Source organism: Branchiostoma lanceolatum, chromosome 18 (assembly GCF_035083965.1).
Source record: "Branchiostoma lanceolatum isolate klBraLanc5 chromosome 18, klBraLanc5.hap2, whole genome shotgun sequence".
Lineage (NCBI taxonomy): Eukaryota > Metazoa > Chordata > Leptocardii > Amphioxiformes > Branchiostomatidae > Branchiostoma > Branchiostoma lanceolatum.
Window position 1 is genome coordinate 4,865,225 of NC_089739.1, and position 21,971 is coordinate 4,887,195.

General features: G+C 43.8%; 4 protein-coding genes across 4 annotated transcripts; all 4 read right to left on the bottom strand.

Moving 5' to 3' along the window:
* Positions 1 to 120: 120 nt before the first annotated feature.
* On the bottom strand, positions 121 to 7,106 carry LOC136424633 (uncharacterized). Its single transcript, XM_066413258.1, has 10 exons — positions 5,680 to 7,106; positions 4,910 to 5,049; positions 4,580 to 4,726; positions 3,488 to 3,723; positions 3,294 to 3,384; positions 2,833 to 2,922; positions 2,035 to 2,367; positions 1,843 to 1,911; positions 990 to 1,235; positions 121 to 581 (listed from the first exon to the last, which is right to left on the bottom strand). Exons 2-10 carry the CDS (start codon positions 5,022 to 5,024, stop codon positions 121 to 123), a joined length of 1,788 nt encoding a protein of 595 aa, XP_066269355.1. The 5' UTR covers positions 5,025 to 5,049; positions 5,680 to 7,106.
* On the bottom strand, positions 7,096 to 12,980 carry LOC136424634 (ZP domain-containing protein-like). The gene is made up of 9 exons (XM_066413259.1): positions 12,037 to 12,980; positions 11,413 to 11,667; positions 10,326 to 10,823; positions 9,534 to 9,712; positions 8,843 to 9,118; positions 8,375 to 8,502; positions 7,903 to 8,002; positions 7,358 to 7,517; positions 7,096 to 7,187 (listed from the first exon to the last, which is right to left on the bottom strand). Exons 1-9 carry the CDS (start codon positions 12,137 to 12,139, stop codon positions 7,096 to 7,098), a joined length of 1,791 nt encoding a protein of 596 aa, XP_066269356.1. The 5' UTR covers positions 12,140 to 12,980.
* LOC136424635 (CUB and zona pellucida-like domain-containing protein 1) lies at positions 12,888 to 14,087 on the bottom strand. Its single transcript, XM_066413260.1, has 4 exons — positions 13,950 to 14,087; positions 13,687 to 13,786; positions 13,151 to 13,310; positions 12,888 to 12,985 (listed from the first exon to the last, which is right to left on the bottom strand). Exons 1-4 carry the CDS (start codon positions 14,075 to 14,077, stop codon positions 12,888 to 12,890), a joined length of 486 nt encoding a protein of 161 aa, XP_066269357.1. The 5' UTR covers positions 14,078 to 14,087.
* Positions 14,088 to 14,335: 248 nt separating this feature from the next.
* On the bottom strand, positions 14,336 to 19,693 carry LOC136424636 (uncharacterized). The gene is made up of 7 exons (XM_066413261.1): positions 18,964 to 19,693; positions 17,682 to 17,793; positions 16,637 to 16,867; positions 15,727 to 16,215; positions 15,316 to 15,494; positions 14,578 to 14,853; positions 14,336 to 14,446 (listed from the first exon to the last, which is right to left on the bottom strand). The coding sequence occupies exons 2-7, from the start codon at positions 17,767 to 17,769 to the stop codon at positions 14,336 to 14,338; spliced, it is 1,374 nt and encodes a 457-aa protein (XP_066269358.1). The 5' UTR covers positions 17,770 to 17,793; positions 18,964 to 19,693.
* Positions 19,694 to 21,971: the final 2,278 nt, after the last annotated feature.

The following is a 21,971-nucleotide window of genomic DNA, read 5'->3' on the forward strand; positions in this document are numbered from 1 at the left end:
ACAAATATATACAACAAAGATTTGTTCAGACATTAAATTGCATCACAACTGCACATGCGTACTTGTGAGGTGGCTAAGTTTTACGAGGGACAGTCAAACGCAACCGTTATGACGGAATTTTCAAATAATCGCACCTTGTGCAACATCTCGTCTACGCTCTCCCGCACAAGCCAAGCACAAGGTGTCGGCTTCGCCAGAAGAACACTGGCCGGGCACGCATGCTCGCTCCACACGTCCTATGGCGTCATGTAACATTACCGGGCCGTTTTCTGGAGGATCGTACCCACGAATCATGAGAAACTTCGGGCCTGTGGAAGGATAGGCCGGTCGGTAATGCGACGACAGAGAAATGATACTGCCTCTAATGTCGCCATTGTTTAAACGGTAGCCTTCGGTAGCACGTACTCCGTGAAACCCCAGGGTTTCACAAGCCACGTCCGACCATTTCATCCCTCGCCCTCTCACAGGCCCCCACTGTTGCGTCACCTCATCGTACATCTCCACGCAGCCGTAGAACTCTCCCCCCACCATCCGGATTCCGTTGGGCTCGTCCGTTACCATGGTAGCGTTGTTGTACTGACCTGTACCGTACAAGAAAAGGTATTGACAGAAATAAAAGTTTCTGCTTTCATTCAAACATTTTCCGATCAAATGGCTATGGCGATAATGTAAGTGGAATAGTCCCCGCCCCTACAGTAGGCCCCATTACAGCAATGGCCAACTAGTTCAGCAACAGAAAGTATCAAGACAATCCATTCTCGAGGTATCGTGTTTACAGACGGACACACACACGAACTCTGATCTGACGAAAACATAACCTCCTCGGCGAAGGTAATCAAGTCGTTTTCGTGAATCTCACGAGAGCTTATCGTCACGAGAGTGAACTGTGAACCGGCCAACTGATATTTGATATCCTCTCAGATTTACGACCGTTGGTTGTGTCAAAGGGTCTTCATAAGTCAAAGAAAGATGATGGACAAAAGTCATACCCAGGCACACGGGTTCTGTTCCCTGCCATGACCTATAATCACAGTAGTAGCTCCCGTGCGGTAAGAATGCACTGTTGCGCGTGTAGTCATCACCGGGAGGTCCCGTCAACATGTCGGCTCCCGAGGGGCAGCTGACATTGCAGTATCCTCGCACCCAAAAATTCTCCAATGCATCAAGCCAATCGTAGTCGCAGTACACTGTGACGTCATCGGTATCCCATGGAAAGTCCCCACACGGTTTCCTGTCTGAGATGAACGCATAGCAATGACTCAGTGAACATAAGATCTGTATCTGTGTCTATATACCCGGTATAACCACCATTCGGCGTAACACACCAACTTCGCAGGCACGCGGCGCAGCAGCAGCTGGTTATATTACACCTGTCACGTCTAACCTTCGCATATCTAACTACATGCATTGTTTAAAGCTGTCTAATGAGGATGCTTCCACGGTACTTGGTTGCAACGAGTTCCACTCTACGATCGTTCCAGGAAAATACGAATTTTTGAACACATGAATCGTAGGTTTAAAAGTCTGATACTTAAAGGCATGGCTATTTCTTGTCCTTTTCTGAGCTGGTATTAGATACTTATTAGTCGGTACGTCCACCAGTTTATTAGTGATTTTGTACATCATGCATAGCATAGACATGTCGTTAATAGAAGACTCGCATATCTTTGTGAAATATGAAGAGTTTTTAACCCCAGCCTTATCATATGCTCTACAGGATGAGATGTAAGTAAATACTTTACTCCAATGCACTTACCAATATCCACCAGCTAATAAGCTCAAAATTAGACCTATTCATTAAAACTGAGGATATTTCAACAAATCAGATAATTTGCCACAAACCAGATACTGTTTTCAAACCATCAGTAGTTGCCCACCACCACCGGCGTGGCCTCTCAGTAGTTCTTGGCTCTAAAGAACACAATAGATTTCACATTTGTTATGTAAATTGTGTTCGTGTAAAGTGTGTTGGTCTGTCAATTCACGGTGATGTAAAGTATGTGTCAGTTGTCATGTAAGTTGTGCGATACTCACCTGATTGGTTCGATTGGAGACTGCAGAAAACCGAGGCGTCTTTCTCATGTCCGCAGTTGTGGCTCCCCCAACCGCGATGTTGGCAGAACTGCAGGGAAGTCTCGAACCCGGTGCAGTCGACATCGTCCATCCATATCCGGCCGCTGCCCGAGCCGTAGTGCGCATTATCGTAGTAGTGCGAGCCGAACTGATCAAATCCCAGCTCACCGCAGACGACTATGGCGACGTGTTGGTCGAAGCTGTCGTCACAGACAGTCCCCCACTCTCCGTTGTAGTAGACCTCCACTCTACCGTAGCTGTAGTTGTTACCTCCACTCAGTCGGATCTGGAAGCCTGTTTGATTTGACATAAAGTTTACATGTGAAGTTAAGGTAGAGCAGAGGATATTCCAATACAGAACCATCATAAATAAGAACTATCTATGTCGACCATGGCATGTCCAAAACACGACATATCAACACCGCAAGTACCGTAACAAGCCAATAGGGGCCCAAAATCTAATCAATTTGAGGTCTCACCAAGACCTACCACGTATATCAAGACAATCGATCTTGAGTTATGAGAGTTATTCTGTTCGTGGACACAAAAAGTACATGCCTAACGAATTACTGTAATTCTTGCAGCCTGCACACAAAGCTATTCCGTCAGGCTCGCACCTGAATCATTGCAAAAAACTTCTCTCCAATTAGCCATAATACTTGAACTATATTCAAAGCTTGTGTCATGGTAGACTTTTCTTAACTATCATATGCCATTGTGTTAAACAAGCTTCACAATAAAGCAACATATAGCATTTACTGTGATAGTAGTCCGAGGGCATGGTCCACGCATAAGTGTCGACGTCAGGAGCAGTGGTCGGTTCCTCGGTCAAGTATGTGCTTGGACTGTCTGAATGTACAAAAGGCATTTGGTTTAACAATGTTTAAAGTGGTCTCTTCCTAGTCTCCAAGCAGACCCAACGGTTGCAAAGACCGTATCCAACTGGCAAAAGACGGTGCCTGACAACTTCCATGTCTGACTGGAGCTTCTCTGGCTAGCTTGTACGATTTTAGCACCGTGCAGATCTGCTTGGAGATTAGTCTCTTCCACGAGTTGAACAAAATGATCATAAAAGTCAGGTTTTAGGAATAAGTCAGTTTACCAACATACATACAGCGCATTTCAATATGAAACATAGTAATCGAAATGAAGATATGACGGTTGTACGCCTTAGCAACTACACACACTTTGAGAATTTGAATGTGCGATCTATAACCAACCTGTCCACTGACATGATCCAGGGTACAGGACAACGTCGTCAATGGCAATGTCCCCCCTGTAGCCGTTACCGCCAAAACCTTCGAAAACGATCTAGACACAAAAAAATAAGGGATGTTAAGAGCTCATGTTTATCGTACACTAACATACTGTTAAAAAGAAAGAATGTAGAATATAATACTTGTTGACTACAAACCTGGTCGTAGAATATGTAGACGTCCACGGAGGCCTGATGCCAGCTGTTTCCTTGGTTGTTCGACCGTATCCATACGACACTTGACCCGACTCGCACCCGTAGTTGATCGATGTCGGCCCCATACATATGGTAGGCGAACTGGAGACAATACTCTCCGCTGTCAGAGACGGTAGGGCTAACAAGACGAGCTACAGCCCTCGTCAGAACGTTTGAAGTCTCAATATACATGTAGTACCCTGTCAATAAAGATAGTTCAACATCATACTCACTTATATTCTTACGTTGATGAAGGTTAGACATCAAGGTAGTAAGATACGCCAAAAATAGTTACTCAAGCAACTGGATAAAATTTTGAAACAAACATTTCAGACAGAATCCTTGTCTCTCAGGCACTGACGAAAGACAGCAGATGCTGTCTGAAACGTATGACTGTTTCAAAATTTTATCCAGTTGCTTGAGTAACTACTTCTGGCGCACTTATATTCTTATTTACAGGTTCGGCTGTGAGTGGCCACAACCAAGTCTGCCAAACTAAGCAATGGCTACTACAAAGATCTGGCTTACGGTAAGAATACACAAAATATACAAGGAAACATCTACTGACTCTGCACGCACAACAAGTAAAGTATATACCAAACAAAGGTTGGCGAAACCTACTGGTTATAGATTCAGTCATACTAGTCCCTAGTGAGACTTGAGGAAAATCGTTACTGTAGACAAGAGTTGAACTATAGACGGGATTTTGTAATGGGAAAAGTAATAGGGGAGCCATCAACAAGTGACCACAATGACCAGGTACCCGGTACCGACGGTTTTCATGCAAAGGGGTTCATATGTAGCACTGATTTATCTGTAATTTTGAATTGAGAAGGAGACACAAATACACAGGAGACCTTACATCGTCGTCGAAAAAGACAGACTGATTTAACGTAAGTAAGCAATGGTGAGTTCAATGTGACAATGTGGTCATTTTTCGTCTCTGCCAAGCAAACAATTTTAAAGCAGCATATAGAACAATTCCAAGATGAAATTCTATCAATGAGAGGCGTGGCAAACAAGCAAAACGTCGTGCTGAAAAATTAGAAACCAAACCATGCCCTGTCGTGTGGTCTCCGCTCGGTCCAGTTGCAGCTGAAGCCGTTGGGCCAGTATGCCGTATCCACTGAAAGTCTGAAGACGCATTGCTGTAGCCACACTCGCTAAAGTCGAAGTCGCAGGAAATGTTGGTTTCCTTCTCCCCTTTAAAGTACATGTATACAGCGTTTTGTTAGTACTTCTTGTATTATGGCATCATTCAAAGAACTGTATTGCATCATTCCATATCGTATCAATGCAGAATATTCAGATTATCAATAAGCAAACCGATACAAGGATAACTTCCTACAGATGTGAAAGAAAAAAAACACACTGATGATCACTCACCGTCAGTAATGCTGTCAGTGGCTGAGTATACGTAGCCTGCGGTAGTGTAACTTTGACATTTTCTAGACCAGACTAAAAGTAAGGCCCAAAGAAGGATAACGCTTTCTCTCCCCATGATTTGTAATGGGAAACCGCTGCACCTTCAGGTAGAAAATGAAACAAATTGAAGCCTTAGACACACAAAACAAAAATCTTCACATCTGTAATACGTAGGTTCGCTTTTTCGAGAACGCATGCGCAAACTCAAATCTGACCGGTCGTGCTGTGTTTGAGAGGACACCGACCGTATTACCGACCGAAAAAGTTAATTAGACGAGGCGAGCTATTTTCATACTGTGTGACGCCGACATGATGAAATAAGCCCGGATAGATTCGAAATGTATTTTTGCATATCTATCCGCAGCAGATCATTCAATTTTTGAACCATTACAAATATAATGTGTAGCAGGAAATAAACTGGCAAGTGATATTCAGAATTATCTAAACTATGAAACTAAACAGTGCGTAGACTAACTAGATGAACACAAGTCGATCCAATTGTCTATGTACAAAGATGCCTAGTCACAGCACCCTCCCCTCTCAGACATCTGCGTCGGTTTTAAGTCGGTCTAAAACTGATTTTACCACTGAAATATGACTATTTATTGGTCGTTGGGATTCTCAAGATAATGAGATATGACTGGTAGCATAGATTGACAGGTAAAACAAAGACAAGATAGTGCACAGTACATAGAAAAAAACAAAGAAAATACCCGTAGCAGAAAACGAACCAGCCACCATTCAGCTTCGCGCCTGCGCACCTTCTGCGCGTCGACAGAAAATTCCATTCCTGAGATATCCAGCCACTCTCTCATTGTTCGAACCACTAAGTGCCTTACTATCATTGGTTAAACTGCTAATTGCCTTACTATCATTGGTTGAACTGCTAATTGCCTTACCTTCATTGGTTGAACTGCTAATTGCCTTACTATCATTGGTTGAACTGCTAATTGCCTTACTATCATTGGTTGAACTGCTAATTGCCTTACTATCATTGGTTGAACTGCTAATTGCCCTACTATCATTGGTTGAACTGCTAATTGCCTTACTATCATTGGTTGAACTGCTAATTGCCTTACTAGCATTGGTTGAGCTGCTAATTGCCTTACAATCATTGGTTGAATTGCTAATTGCCTTACTACAATTGGTTGAATTGCTAATTGCCTTACTAGCATTGGTTGAACTGCCAATTGTGATGGGAAGCCAGGATCTGTTTTAGATATCGTCTGTTGCACTTGTCAATCAAACTCTGACGCAGGTAAGTTTGGATTGCAGACTTTTCTTTTAAAGCAACCACTTTCTTTCAATACATAGCAAATACTCGTATATTTAAACTTCGTCAAGCTCTAGTTTACAACGAATGCAAAACACCTGATCACTGTAGACAGCTTCTACGGAGTAGTCATATGGACCAGGCAATTTACAATATAATGTAGGTTTTTAAAGGTAAGAGTATTAGCTTAGCTTCTTATCTAACTTCAGGAATCATTCAAATGATTATTGAAATGCGAAGATATCAACATGAACGAGTTATGTGTATACTACAGAATACTGCACAAAGGCATTTACAAGTTTGTTTTAAAATGCAAAACGATGCCTAAAATCATATATCAGCAAGGTCATGATATAACATAAAAGTCAGTAGTCTGAAGAATGTATACGTCAAAAAAATCACACACATACATCTCTCAAATATCACGCCATCTATAAAAAGCTCTGATCTGATTGGGTACCCTCAATGACCTGACTTAGTAAATGTAATTATTAATCATACTGCCAGCAACATTAAACAAAAGCCAAACCACTCACTAACATTTCTCAAAGTATACTATTACGCCATTTCCGCCTTACGCTCTGGCAGGCTGCCACTCTGCATCATATACTACGGACACACACTAAGAAACAAATTAAGGCACACACTAAGACACACACTGAAACACACACTAAGACAAACTAAATCCAGACACATTAACAAACAGACACACCGACTGATTACAATACCTCCGTTTTCACGGAGTTGAAATAGCATGGCATCACTAGATAATTTCCGTAGCCTGAACTTCTAAAAGAGCTAGCAATGAATAACATTTCCGACGGTTTCTTTCCATCCGTTTCCTCATTGTCCTGTCTTCCCGTCATGCCTAGCTCTAGATGCCGGTCCACAAGACCATCACTGCGCATGCTCCCATGAAGACGGAAACCATGCTCCCGGCGTGCCGTGTCGAGGCGTCGTCACGGGCTACAAGACAAAAGACACACAGAACTCAGCAAGAACCCGCTTATATTTGAACTCATATGGATTTAGAAAAGCCTTTATCAAGTGGCTGTTTCAGACAAGAAGCTTTAAAAAAAGAAAGCACACATATAAGAGACAGCTTTGCTCATATGTATGTAATGAAATTTTCTCACCGGTTTGATCGTCGTTCAGTACGATGGGACCCTGGATCAGCAGGTAGACATCGGTGTCGCCCTCGGCCTCCCTCCTCCTCCTGACCGCCTGGCAGTCCTGCGCGCACCGGGAGGTCGGGTCCGTGGCGTTACACAGCAGGACGTCACAGTGGAGGTATACCTAAACATATAGGGACAGTCTGTGAAAAGTTTTCATGAATATTTTCTTCAGATTCTCCTGACATACCAGGCCCGCCAATCGGATTCTTCCCTTCTTGTTGCCGAAGGGGAATTTACCAGCCAGCCAATTGCGTTATCGCTTGCGGCTAAGAGGCAATGTGATTGGCTGGTAATAGCTGACCAGATTTAATGCAGCGAGAAGGACAACTTGCAGGCCGGTACGCCAGGGCCGTTTCTTGACATATACAAGCGTTGTTCTTGGCAACGAGAGGATGATAACGACATATGATCTGGAGACCTAGACGCACTTTGGCAGTCAGTCGAGTCACCAGTGTATTGGTATACACAAACGTTTTAGATTCATAAGTATATCAAAGTGATTTTACCTTACGCGCTCCGCTGGTGAAGGCGAAGGCCTGGAAACCGAACCGTTCCTCCAGTGTAGACGGTGACCAATAGCGAGCCACGGTCGAGTCCTGGTCACAACTGCGATGGTATGCATTGGATTGACGAATCATTGTTAATCTGACTTCAAGGGGCAATTTGTATTCTCTAAGCAGGAGTCGGGGTGGGTCTAGGAGTGCCCGCGATTTTTAACGTCTCCTGGAGGAAAGAAGACGGCAGAAACCGCGGCCACTCCTAGCTACCCCCTTCCGATCGAAACCTCTGTTTGGAAAATAGGCAATTTGCTCAATTTCTTAACTGTACAAGACTATACAAGTTAAGCTAGCTACTACAAGGAAAACGATAATACAGAGCAATATAAGAATACGCCCATTCGTAGATTCAAGAATGCCTTCATCTTTGATACTGCACATGCGTACTGGAATCTACGAATGGGCTTATTGAATAACTCACCCATCCCGAATCAGGTGGTACAGCACGCTGCTGTCGTCCGGATCCTCCGTGGGCGTGGCCTTACAGGTGTCCGCAAACAGCTGCAGGTTCGTGTCGTCTGACGTCACCTGCAGCTGCACGTACAGCATCTGACAGAAAGTTTTTATATGCCTTTAGAGACGGAATTATTGTTTCTTTCGTGACAAGATTGTTGAAATAGGAATTTGTCATCCTGAAAAAAGTGTGTCCTCTTAAGATGTTAACGGAAGTGAAGTATCATTTCTGGTGTCGTTCACGTGTGTGTCGTAAATTTGTGTGTGTGTGTGTGTGTGTGTGTTTGAGTGTATGTGTTAGACTTACTCGCTGTCATCTCTTATTGCCTTGTTATAATACCTTGAAATATGCTTGCTTTCAGCAATAATACAGAGGTTAATGGGTTCGATCAATAGAACAGAAATGGGGCAGTACAAATATCTATGGGAATCTTACCTGTCCCAACTCCATGGACAGAGGGTAGTCCGAAACGGGGGACCGGAAGCTGTTACTGAGGTACAGCTCCATGGAGATGACGAATTCACCCCTGCCAACGATGTGAGACCGGAACACGGACGAGCTCTGGGGGTCAAAGTTGACGGTCACGGTCTTCCGGCGAGGCAGACGACACTCCACGCTGATCTCTATAACGTCATAACGGGTGATAACCGCGCTGGAAGCGTTGACGTTGATCGTCATGGTGTTAGTGTAGATGATTTCATCGTCTGTGTCCTTTAAAAACACACAAATAGTTGTTAAGGTAAAAGTAACGTAGACTTATGTCATACTACGTGTTCAACATGGGCGCGTTCGTAATGAAGCTATAAAAATGCATCAAGGGTACTCATTCTATGTTGGGCACATTTACCTTATATTATGTAGAAATATTGCCAACTACCTGAAAGCATACAATTTCTGTTTATGGCAATTACAAACTGCACTTTCCAGCTGCAAGCGTACGACCGCACCACACGAAACCCAGGACTGTGCACGTCCGACCGAGTGCGCGGTTGCAGAACTTAACATGCTAATTTCTTCAGTTAAAAAAAAAACTCAGTTTGACGCTTGAGATCAGTTGAGCTGACTAAAAGGCAGTTTCCGACCGCTATAAACACGCGTTCAGGCAGGCAAGTATATTTGAACAGACCTGTCTACTGGTTCCGCAGCCAGTAAGGGGAGCCTGGATGTAGATATGGGTGGAGTTCTCCTCGGCACTGCAAGGTGGCGCGGCTAACTGGACATCTGCCGTCTGAATGGAGTTGTCAGTGGGGCGGGGAAAACTGACCAGAATGGAGTCGGATGCGCAGGTGACTTGAGCGTTGATGTCTGAAATATAACAAGATAAACACTGCTGGAGACATATACGTTGATGCAAACGTGGTGGGGTCGTGTGGCGCAACGGCAGAGCCTTCGACTCAGAACCAAGAGGTCCCGAGTTCGAATCCTGCCATGTCACCGATCTTGTGCCCTTGGGAATGGCACTTTACACGATTTTCCTCACTCCACCCAGGTGTAAATGGGTACCTGACTTTGGTTGGGGAAAGTCGCATTGAGGTCACCTGGCGGCGCCGAATGGCGGCAGCCGCCCAGGCCCTTTCGACAGTTCCACAAAAATGCAAATGTGAATAAGATATACATGTTGTGTAGTGTGTGAAACCTGTAATACCCTGCATCAATTCAGCGCTAGAAAGGCTGCCATTGCGGGTTATGTCTGACCAATAAAAAACATTATCATAAACCATCGCAGTGCTTGAATGAAATGTTCAAAGCAGTACCATATGGGTTGTAACAAAATTACATGTAAATTAAAAAAAGCCTAAGGTTTGGGCACAATGTCCTGTTTCCCAGGAAGAGAAATCAAAATACCCAGTTGTACAGGATTGTCAAGAGGCACAAGTTTTCTGAACTATATAGAAACATTTTTCTAAAAATTGCATACCTTGTGAATTTCTGTTGTTCTGCTGCCCTGCACAGGCGAGGCACATGGTATGGTAAGCCTGTGTACATGGATAGTCGTTAGACTGGCACGGTCCCCTCACCACACGGTCTATGGCATTATGGAGAGTCGCACCATTGGTGGTAGGGAGATGCTGTGATAAGATAAACTTGGGGACTGTAGAGGGGTAGCTTGGCTCGTAATAATATGACAAATATTGTGGATACACTGAGCCCCATCTGTCTAATATTTTGATGGAGCCATCGGACAATTGGTAGGCTGTCGTCGCAAGGCCCCCTGGAAACCCCAGGTTCATACAAGCAAATTCAGCCCAAGCCACCCTCTGCTCGTGTTCGTAATATATCCACCTAGTCAATCCCCGTACAGGTCCCCACTGCTGAGTCATATAATCGTACATCTCCACACAGCCGTAGAACTCTCCCCCCACCAGCCGCACCGTGTTGGACTCGTCCCTTACCATGGTGGCGTTGTCATAGCGACCTGTGACACATGAGGAAGGTGTGTGATATGAGAGAGGAAGAGTATCCTATGATATTAGAGTCTAACTAGAGATAAGTATTTGTGCTACGCATACTTCAGGTTTGCAATGTTAGTTTAGCGATTACGGGGTCGTTTTATGAATATATGGTATTGATTTTTTTTTCAGTTGAGTGCGTGTAAGTTGTGCAACTTGCGTGCCGATTTGTTAAAAATAGAGAGAATTCTTGCGACCCAAAAAAACACCCCTCCCAAAAATGGTATGTCGACCCTGTGACGTCACAATTCAAGATGGCGGCCACCCCACATGCCAGCGGATCCAACAAAGGTTTTGCTACGCAAACCTGTAATTACAATGTACCTTAAGTCGAGGTGAGTGATTTTGGAATGGTCCCTTTTTTTGCAGGGAGGAAGAATATTGAGTGAAATATCATGCTTTTGTCTCTACAATATTTTCCTCAACCCCAATTTTTTCAGACCAAATTACGTTATAAGGGTCCAGTAGATGAACCGAGAAGGTGGCTTTACTTTGCACAAATGCATGCTTAAATTTTGTCAAGTGTGGCAAGATATTTTTGAACCCTTAGCTTACCCAAACACACTGGTGGTGTCCCAAGCCAGGTCCTGTTGTCTCTGTTGCAAAAGTAGGCACCGTCAGAAATGTAGCGCTCAGTATAGGGAGGTCCAACTAACATGTCGGCTTCTACTGGGCAAGTGACGTTGCAGCGTCCAAATAACTCATACCTCAACTCGGACCACCACAGCTGCCTTATGTCATAGTAGTTGTAGTCACAGTCTACTGTGACGTTATCAGTATCCCATTGAAAGTCCCCACACGGTTTAGGGTCTAAAGAGAACACATGTGGAAAATTTCAGTTCACAAAACATACACATTCATGGAAAAACATCGTGAACTCTTGTTACATGAACATATCAGGTGTATTGTCTTTCTGCTGAAATAATAATGCAACCTTTGCATATTTGCAAATGAAGCATAAGTGAATTTACCATGGCACAATTGAGAGCGAGTGCTAACGACAACATAGCACTTTAAATTCAACCGAACTGAGTGAATTCTGACGAATGGATTCACACCCACACATGCCCCTTTGTTTTGTCTTTACTTGGGCAGGTAGGCATACTACTAAGAATATAGAGACTCGTTGGTCTCGGATGGTTTGCCAGGTTCTGTAAACAGACAAAATCCAACACTCACCCTCAGTAGACGTTGACGACTCACTTGTGGTAGTTTGGCCACCGCTTTCTTTGGTCCAGATTATAAGGAAGGCTAAGGACAGAAAAAAACTTCCCTTTCCCATGTTTGTACTTGGAAACTTCACAACCTTGTGTGAAAAGGACAGGGAGCCTCAAACACGTACAGAAATGAAAACGTCGCCGAACCGTCTTCCACTGTAGAAAATATGTCTTATCTTTAACTTCCGTCAGTAACCCGACTCCTCTGCGCATGACGCCTTAGGTAATGCGCAAAGTTGAAAACAAAATGCCTTGACGGTGACCATGCATTACCAGTATGCCGTGTTTGTGTGCACAAACCTGCTGGAACGTTACCTGCAGCTATCTGTCGCACATGTCAATCAAACTGTGACGCAGATAAGTCTGGACTACATGGGTTTTGAGGCTAGACAACGTCAAGCAATGAATACCAAGAAAGGAACGATTTGTTGCTACATGTATTACTACCCTGACGTAGTTGAGTGTGCACATCAGGCTTTAACACATCGATGCTCTACAAACAGCATATACACGTATGTTTATGACAGAAGTATAGTTACATATTCTTTCCAGCATGGTTAAAACACAGATTTGATATACACGTTTCACATTACATGTACTAATGAAGAACAGCCTCCCAATACAAAACGGCATCTTCGAATTAGTTTTAGCTCAAGCTACCACAAGAGCTAGCGAAAGATACGAGACAGGTACTTTTGTTTTATACATCACAATATAGCGTGATAATCTTAGCCCGCTCTACCAAAAAAAACTAGTAAAGAACAACATTGCAGATGGGTTCTTCGCTTTGCTGTCTTCCCGGCATGCTTAGCTCTAGATGCCGATCAAAATGGCGACGACCATCACAGCGCATGCTCCCATGAAGAAGGAAACCATGCTCACGGCGTGACGTGTAGCAGCATCGTCATGAGCTAGAAGAGAAGAGACACAGGCATCAGCGAAGATCTACTTATATCAACTCATATGAATTCAAGAAAGCCTTCATCAACTGATTCAGAAAAGAAGTTAAAAAAAAAGAACAAGGTAAACATATAAGCGACAACTTGGCTCATGTGTGTAGATGCAAATGTTCTCACCTGTTTGATCGTCGTTCAGCACGATGGGACCCTGGATCAGCAAGTAGACGTCGGTGTCTCCCTCGGCCTCCCTCCTCCTTCTGCCCGCTTGGCAGCCCTGAGCGCATCGGGAGGTCGGGTCCGTGGCGTTACACAGCAAGACGTCACAGTGGAGGTACACCTGGAAAAATAGGGACAGAGTTGATAAATTTTCATGAACAATTAGTTGTGTTGGACATTTTTCCTCATATTCCCGGCCCACCAATCAGACACTTCCCATCTGTTGTTGGAGAGAAAGCTACCAGCCAGCCAATCACGTCGCCGCCTGCGGCCACGAGGCAACATGATTGGCCGGTTCGATGCAGCAAAAGGACGACTCGCAGGCCTGTACGCCAGGGCCTTTTCTTGTTGTATACAAGCGGCGGTCCTGACAATAAGAGAATGATAACTTCACACGATCAGGCGACCTAGAAGCACCTTGGAAGCAATTAGGTACCAGTGTACATATCATACACTAACACGTTTTAGATATTTTTCATTACATTGAAGTAACTTACCTTACACACACCGCTGGTGAAGGCGAAGGCCCGGAAACCGAACCGTTCCTCCAGTGTAGACGGTGACCAAAAGCGAGCCACGGTCGAGTCCTCGTCGCAACTACGAAGAAGTGCATTGGATGGACAAAATAGTTCAACAATTTCTTCAATTTCCTAATTCTGCATCATTATATACGAAGCTTGTCTTTTCCCCTCATTCCACAATATGATTCAGCCAAGAAAGTGAAAAAAAGCTATACTAGTATAAAGTTTTAATAACTCACCCGTCCCGGATGAGGTGGTACAGCACGTTGCTGTTGTCCGGATCCTCCGTGGGCGTGGCCTTACAGGTGTCCGCAAACAGCTGCAGGTTTGTATCGTCTGACGTCACCTGCAGCTGCACGTACAACATCTGACAGAAATACGAGATTTTAAACACTTTTTAAGAGATGAAATTATAGTTTTATCGTTCTATGATATTGGCAAATGCTTCATAAAACCCAAACCCAAAATTTCCATAATGCCACTCTCTTTTTTATATATATATAATTTCGTCTTCAGGCTGCCTGTCTGTCTGTGTGTGCGTGTCTTTGAATGGGTGCGTTTCTGTCCTACCCGCAAAGCAGGAAAAGCTAAGGCATGAAGCGTACGGGTTCTCTGAAGGCTAGAATTACTTAATCTCTAAGCAGATCTGCACGGTGCACCGAAAATCGTATATGCTAGCCAGAGAAGCTCCAGTCAGCCAGAGAAGCTCCAGTCCGCGGTGCTGGAGCTTCTCTGGCTAGCATATACGATCTGCTTGAAGATTAAGAATCGCTTCATTTGACTGAAATATCAACCACTAAAAACAGAGGTAAATTGATTCAAGAAGGCGAAATATGGGGCAGTATATGAATGACTTGTAGATCTTACCTGCCCCAACTCCACGGATAGAGGATATTCCGAGACTGATGATTGGAAGCTGCTATTGAGGAACAGCTCCATGGAGATGGCGAATTCACCTCTACCAACGATGTGTGACCGGAACACGGTCAAGCTTTTGGGGTCAAAGTTGACGGTCACGGATTTCCGACGAGGCAGACGACACTCCACGCTGATTTCTATGACGTCATAACGGGTGATAACCGCGCTGGAAGCGTTGACGTTGATGATCAGGGTGTTACTGTAAATAATCTCGTCGTCTGTGTCCTGTTTGCAACAGGTTATCTTTTATCAATCTATAGTGTGTAACTTGAATTTCAAATCCTTTAATAATGAATGTAATAAATGTATAACCTTGATGATAACCAAAATATAAAGACAATCAAGCCACATGCGCTTTCTTGACACATCGTGTTCAAACACACACACACACACACAGACATACACACGCACATACAGACACACACATGCACACAAACAGACACACACACACAGACACACGCACATACATACATACACACACACACACACACACGCACACACACACATACACACACGCACACACACACACACACACACAGACAGACAGACACACACACACACAGAAACACACACACACACAAACACACACACACAAACACACACACACACAAACACACACACACACACACACACACACACACACACACACACACACACACGCGCGCGCGCGCGCGCACACAAACAAACCATTCTCTTGGTTCCACAGCCCGTGAGGGGGGCCTGGATGTAGATATGGGTGGAGTTCTCATCAGCACTGCAAGGTGGCTCTGCTAGCCGGACGTCTGCGGTCTGAATTGAGTTGTCCACGGGACGGGGGAAACTGACCCGAATGAAGTCAGGTGTGCAGGTCAGTTGAGCACCGATGCCTAAAATGTGAAGTCCAAACCTTCAAAGAATTACTAGTTCATGGGTTGGAACGAAAATTGCAATTTTTGTTTAAAAGAATTCGATTTTTTAAAAACAAAATTGAAGTTTTGTTACAGTAATAGAAATAAATGTCATGGAAAGTCCCTAGTCAATTCAGAATGGCACGGGGTGCAAAGTGGGGGTGCTTCAGTTAGAACTATAAGCCCTGTAATACTACATGTATCTACACACCTTGTTGGTTAGCCTGTGTCCCTTGTCTCGCACATGCCAGGCACATGGTGTTGAAATCTCGGTAACATCTATAGTCGCTAGGATGGCACGGTCTCCGTGCTACACGGTCTATGGCAACTCGCACACTCGCTGTTTCAGGGTTAGGGAGGCGCTCAGAGCTATACATGATAAACTTCGGGACTGTAGAGGGGTAAGGTGGTCGGAACGAACTGTGTGACAGAGAAGTAACATATCCGTCTCTAACGACGCCATTGGCTAGACGGAAGGCATGTGTAGCAAGTCCCGCGGGAAACCCCAGGCTTCTACATGCAACGTCAGCCCACGCCATCCTCTGTTCGTGTTCGTCATCTCCCCACAGACTCCAACCCCGTACAGGTCCCCACTGTTGAGTCACATCATCGTACATCTCCACACAGCCGTAGAACTCTCCCCCCACCAGCCGGATCGTGTTGGACTCGTCCGTTACCATGGTAGAGCTGTTATACCGGCCTGTGTCGTGAAATAAGAGGACACGCGGCATAAACTTCGGGTTATTTTAGCTTGAAAGCTTGTTGGTGCGTGCTTTATATTGCGTATGGAAATATCGTGTGAAACTCTTAATATGGTATAAAAACGTTGTTTCATCCTAATATTTCCTGGTCAAATGACATTGCTGGTACATGGTAGAGTAGTGCAGTTTGATATCTGCTGAGTCACGCACATACATGTAGACTGCGGATGTGAGAGTGGCTTCGTCCAGGCTGCATAGATCGATGGAAAAGTCTCAAACTGTTCTCCCAGGCTTGCTATAACTCCTCTGGCATCTTATTTGTCTATATGGCCAATTCTTCTATTTGCCCAGCGACCTATGGAGCCTAATAGAGACTAATGTGAGACCACAATTATAAGGAAAACCACTCTCAAGCCTTACCGAGGCACACGGGTTCCGTCCCCAGCCATGAACCGTTGTTTGTATTACAGTAGTAGGCACCATCAACGACAGTAGTATACACCGCGTATGGAGGTCCAATTAACAGCGCCGCCTCCCTATCGCATGCGACACTGCAGCGTCCGAAGAACTCATTGCCGTTCCAATGGTTGTAGTCACACTGCACTGTGACGCCATCAGTTTCCCAGGGGAAGTCTCCACAAGGTTTAGACCCTAGAGCACAAACGAGGTAAAGGCACATGTAAATTGAAAAAAAAAAACCGGCCCATACAGTGATAGAAAAAAAGCTACCAGGTGGCCCAAACCTATACCACCACTTTTCAAGAAAAAGAGCTAACTGCACCCAAATTCATAACCATAGTATGTCTAAAACAAAATATACAATCATTCTTTACGAAGGAATGCATTCGTAGAGTCGTGATGTTTTAAGAATACTTGCCAAATAAGAGCAATACTTTAAGGAATACCCCACCCCTGAAGCGTCGCCAAAATGGGCAACATTGAAAAACACACTACCGGTTGGACATGCGCAATACCATCTCATACCACGACGCTAAAAACTTAAACAACTTGAGTTGAACTAAGTTTACTACCATCTTAACGTACGTATTGTAATTAACACCCTGCCCTCGCTGCAAGGTGTTTGTTCACGTGCAAATTGGTGAAGGCCTCTAACTTGTGAACAGTTCTTTTATATACCATGCTTGATACATGCAAGTAGGTGCCTCTTTGAAAGGAAAGGAAAAGTTGAATAAGCTGGAAAACAGTTTGGAAAAATACTGGTAAATGGGCTTTTGCGATATCAAAGGTGAATGCCTCTAACGTGTGAACAGTTCTTGTATATATACCATACTTGATACATGCCCAGACGTATTTTGTTTATATTTCAGGGGCCTTCAACATTGACATATTACCCACGATGCATCACACTGCGCATGAACAGTTCAACTCGTGAACCAGCTTATTATAATGGTGTGTAATGGGTGTCATTGAATAAACGAATTCGAAGAACAAAAAAAAAATTCACCTTCAAATCCTGAAACGTCAAGGCCACCTTCTGTAAAGTGGCTGCAGGTCCAGATCAAAAGTACGACAAGAAAAAGATCCCTCGTCATTTTCACCAGTGGTACTTGATATCACTACCGGAGGGTCGAAAAGATACAAAACACTCAGCTTAGACTCTCATGAATGTTATAAGACTCTCAGTAAAGTATGTAGACATTTTTTATTTCATTTTCACATATTAATATATTATAATAATATATAATAGCATATTAATTAGATGCATAGAATAGACACTTGTTACCCTTCTTACCTTTTCCACTGTGTGTACCCCAGCAATTAGCCTACGGGCATTGATTTGCAAATAAAAGTTATAATATATTCTTTGTATATTCTCATAAAGTTATAGCTTCCACGTCGCCTATAGATAAGATGTTCTTCATGTTTAAGAATTTTGCCATGACACTTTGACCCATATATATGCTGTCATCATGGAGCCCCGCCCACTTGACACACAAATACAGACGGAGTTTACCGATTCCTCCTTCGGCAATTTTCGTGGTGACGAAGGTACATTTTATCTGTGTCAAGAGGATCATACACAATGTAGCCTCATATTGCTGGTACGTATATTCACGTTTAAAGGAGATCCAGCGAGTAGAATTTGTTCTCGTTTTGAACATGGGTAGAATGTTGAATCGTATTTTCATTCTTTGCTTTCCTTCAATGCTAAAGCTTTCATGTTAATACATTGTCCCAGTCTTTTCTTATGCATGGCGACTGGGTGGGTGGGGGTTAGGTTAGGACTCACCAAAACAACACTATTATGCCATTGGTCATAAATATTGATATGATCTAACTTGTATTTGCATCAGTACGGTGTAGATATTCTGTGGATACGTTGACATTGTCTGTTGGCACTGTAAATGAAAGGAAAATTGGTTTTGATACGTGGGTACGTGTATGCAACTCGCCGGTTGGAATGCGACCTTTTTGACCTCACTTAGTTTGTATGCCTGAAGGGTGTTTTTCTGTGTGGTAGTAGTTACGCGGAAGGGGGGGGGGGGGGCGCTTACTATGTTCCGACGTCCCTATGTTTCGAAACCCCCTTAGTTCCAACACGGCATGCTTACGGTTAGGGGTTGTACGTCAGAACACAGAGGTGTTGGAACATAGGACTGGGACCAGTGAGGTAGATGGGTACAAACTACATCGTTCTAAACATAACTCAAGCATAGACATACGTGGTCATACATGTATTTTCGCCATCGTTTGGTGAATATAAACAACTGACTAAGTGGACATACCTTTTCTCCCTGCTACCAGCAAGCTTCTGGATTTCTCCTGTTTCTAAAGGTCAAAGGTGAGTCACCAAGGACAAGATGGCGGACGCCAAACCGACCTTGAACTCAGATCAGGCAAACAACCTGCGGGAATCTCTGATTGCCCTGATAACAAACGTCAACCATCAGTTAGAGGAGATTGAAAAGCTGAAGAAAGAGGCAGATACAACTAAAACCGACATTTCACCATCGTCGTCTAGCTCTTCATCCAAGCCCGTCCAAGGTGAAGATGGGGTAAGTAGACCCACAACAAAGCTCGAGCAGTCGCCGACAAAGGTGGATGAACCTTTGACCTCTTCTGGCACTGATTCAGCATCTGGAAAAGAGCAGCTGTATCGCGACTCACACATGAATGATTCTAGCGAGACAGAAAAGCTGGCAAAGCCATCTGGTCTGGAAGAACTCCCAACTTCACCTGATACAATGCCAGAAAATTCTGCCAAGGCCAGCCCAGAGCCCGATGGGGAAGATTTCGACCCTTTGGAGACCTTGGAACAGTTTGCACATCAGTTCGGGAGCTGGATCGAGAGGTCGAAGACCAACCTTGAAAAACTCATCAAGGAAAACCAAACAACAGAAAGAGACCCGCCTATCATGAAAAGCTATTTAGAGAGCTATAGCTACCTTTACAGCCGTCTTGATAAATTCTGAGAAGATGATGATGTCCATGCCAGAGGAAGCTTGTCTCAAAGCACTTTCATTAATGTTTAAACAGTAGTGGTGATCTGCGTGATCTGCAACGTTGGGGCTCCAATATTTCTCCCATTTTGTACAAAACATCGGTCTCAACAATTTCACTCGTGAGGTGTTATCGGTTATTTGCTCGAGCGCACAATATGAGCGACAAAATGTTAAATAGGAGATTTTAGAAATTACATATCCACGTTCTACTTTCTACGGAAACATGTAAACGTATTAATTTCGTTACCTACTTTGTTATAATTCGTCTTGTACACAGAAACACAACATTGAAAGATCCATGAATGGATTGATAAAGGTTCATAAGTCACTGGATAACAGAGTTTGTTGTAACAAAGTTCTTTGTCGGCTTGCATAAAATACTTGATTGTGTACAAAGGACCTTCAAGTTGTTATCCATCAATGTAACATGTGCATAGTTTAAAGAACTCTTGGACAAAGCCTTTGCACTGTAATGTGTGCATTATACATTAAGAGTATACCAGTAAGGAATTTTATAAATTCAACTCGGCATGTGTATATAACCAGCACTGCACGAAATGGCCTCGTATCCCGGCGTATACGTACAGGGATTCCTCCGGAAATATTCCATATCCCGGTGCGGATTTAGCGTATCCGTTAAAACTAACGGAAACGCTAAATCCGCACCGGGATATGGAATATTTCCGGAGGAATCCCTGTACGTATACGCCGGGATACGAGGCCATTTCGTGCAGTGCAGTCGACCGATGAAGGATCAACATTGAGGGCCACATCACCCGCTGACCAAATGATTACCGCTGACCTTTCTGGCGCAAATCCAGCCATATTGTTGAAAGAACAGATTCCGCACGCGTTTGGCTACGGTGTTTTCACACACACACACACACACACACACACACACACACACACACACGCACACACACACACACACATACGTGCTGACACTGACAAATCTGCTCCTCTGCGCATGCTCTGATCTACCAAAGCTGAAACGTACATTTGGACCAAGACCAAGATCGTCTGCCAAAACGACCTCCCACGTTCAAGTTCAAGAAAAACGACGTGACAGACAACTGATGACGTCTATCACGTGTAGATGTCAAATGTTAAAGAATTCTGCAGAGACGTTATATCCGCACTCCGTTGAGATGGAAAAAGCCTCATAGAAATGTTACAGACTGACGCTTCTATCAGAGGTATGGTATGTAAGGTATGGCTAAGGTTCTGGAGCTATCTTTCTTTAAGGGCGTGGGAATATGATCTTTCAATCTTTAGGCAAGATATATGTTTTATAAGTTAAAGACAGCTGAATGAAGATTTAAAAAAAGATGAAGTCTTATTCATACATGTATATGTGATCTAAATAGTAATCAATCCGTTCAAAGTTCTGTAAATGAGGCGATAAACCAAGTAGCATAAGTATGCACATGCTAGTGTATGTTCGTAGCTCTGAACTGGCCAGGGTCTGTGGCCTGCTGACAAAGCTTCTAAAGATTGTAATAAGTAGACCGAAATACTGTAAATGCAAAAATGTTCGCGGTTGTTTCATGTTTGCGGTTTTCACGGTAAACTCTTTACCGCGAATTTAAAACCACCGCGAAAGCGGTTCCGTTGTTACTGTATACTGTAGCGCTACTATTGTTTCAAACGCGAACTCAAAATCACAACGAACACTCCATTTTCCCCATTACCGCAAAAGGACGCGAAATCAAATATCCATGATCATTACTGCATTCACAGTATTTCCTGGTGGCTACATAAACCGTTGCGGTTGTACATGTGTATGTACATCCTAATAGTTTTCAGTAGAAAAAGGTAATTAAGTAGCTGTGAATGTTTTGTGAACTGCTTTTTAAAAATCTTTTTTGCGAGTGAATGAAACACTGAAAGTTAAAAAAGATAGCAATAAAGACAACGTTTTCCTTACACATAATATTTCACTAAACGATGTAAGTAACCATTCAGAAAATGAAGTCACCAAAAAACTGTATACTAGTATTTCTCTCTTATCAGCTGGAGTGTCCGATGTATTTACCCGGACGAAAAACGATTGATCTAACCAAACCACAAAGCCGTTTATTTCCCTCTCATTGGCTGGAGTTTCGGGGGTACTGTATTTACCGGCTGGCGAAAAACGATTGGTTGTCTCTTTAAAGTTGGCTCTTGCTTGACCCGGCTAAGCCATTCACGTCGGCGGAAGGATATCGAGGTCTTTTCAGGACAACTGATATCAAGCCCGCAGTTTTCCACACCGCACAGTGTCAGTCGAGGAACCAGGGAGAGCACCATGT

What these genes read in the sequence shown, in the direction of transcription:
- LOC136424634 (XM_066413259.1), bottom strand. Translation starts at nt 12,139, where the DNA reads ATGGGAAAGGGAAGTTTTTTTCTGTCCTTAGCCTTCCTTATAATCTGG. An exon ending in GACACCACCAGTGTGTTTGG is followed by an intron (nt 10,824 to 11,412) that starts GTAAGCTAAGGG and finishes CATGTGTCACAG; the next exon opens with GTCGCTATGACAACGCCACC. An exon ending in TGTCCATGGAGTTGGGACAG is followed by an intron (nt 8,503 to 8,842) that starts GTAAGATTCCCA and finishes ACTTTCTGTCAG; the next exon opens with ATGCTGTACGTGCAGCTGCA.
- LOC136424636 (XM_066413261.1), bottom strand. Translation starts at nt 17,769, where the DNA reads ATGACGAGGGATCTTTTTCTTGTCGTACTTTTGATCTGGACCTGCAGC. An exon ending in TGACGTTTCAGGATTTGAAG is followed by an intron (nt 16,868 to 17,681) that starts GTGAATTTTTTT and finishes TTTGTGCTCTAG; the next exon opens with GGTCTAAACCTTGTGGAGAC. An exon ending in GCTGTGGAACCAAGAGAATG is followed by an intron (nt 14,854 to 15,315) that starts GTTTGTTTGTGT and finishes TGTTGCAAACAG; the next exon opens with GACACAGACGACGAGATTAT.
- LOC136424635 (XM_066413260.1), bottom strand. Translation starts at nt 14,077, where the DNA reads ATGTTGTACGTGCAGCTGCAGGTGACGTCAGACGATACAAACCTGCAG. An exon ending in TACCACCTCATCCGGGACGG is followed by an intron (nt 13,787 to 13,949) that starts GTGAGTTATTAA and finishes ACTTCTTCGTAG; the next exon opens with TTGCGACGAGGACTCGACCG. An exon ending in GCTGAACGACGATCAAACAG is followed by an intron (nt 12,986 to 13,150) that starts GTGAGAACATTT and finishes CTTCTCTTCTAG; the next exon opens with CTCATGACGATGCTGCTACA.
- LOC136424633 (XM_066413258.1), bottom strand. Translation starts at nt 5,024, where the DNA reads ATGGGGAGAGAAAGCGTTATCCTTCTTTGGGCCTTACTTTTAGTCTGG. An exon ending in GCCCTCGGACTACTATCACA is followed by an intron (nt 2,368 to 2,832) that starts GTAAATGCTATA and finishes CAAATCAAACAG; the next exon opens with GCTTCCAGATCCGACTGAGT. An exon ending in TGGTTTGAAAACAGTATCTG is followed by an intron (nt 1,236 to 1,842) that starts GTTTGTGGCAAA and finishes CGTTCATCTCAG; the next exon opens with ACAGGAAACCGTGTGGGGAC.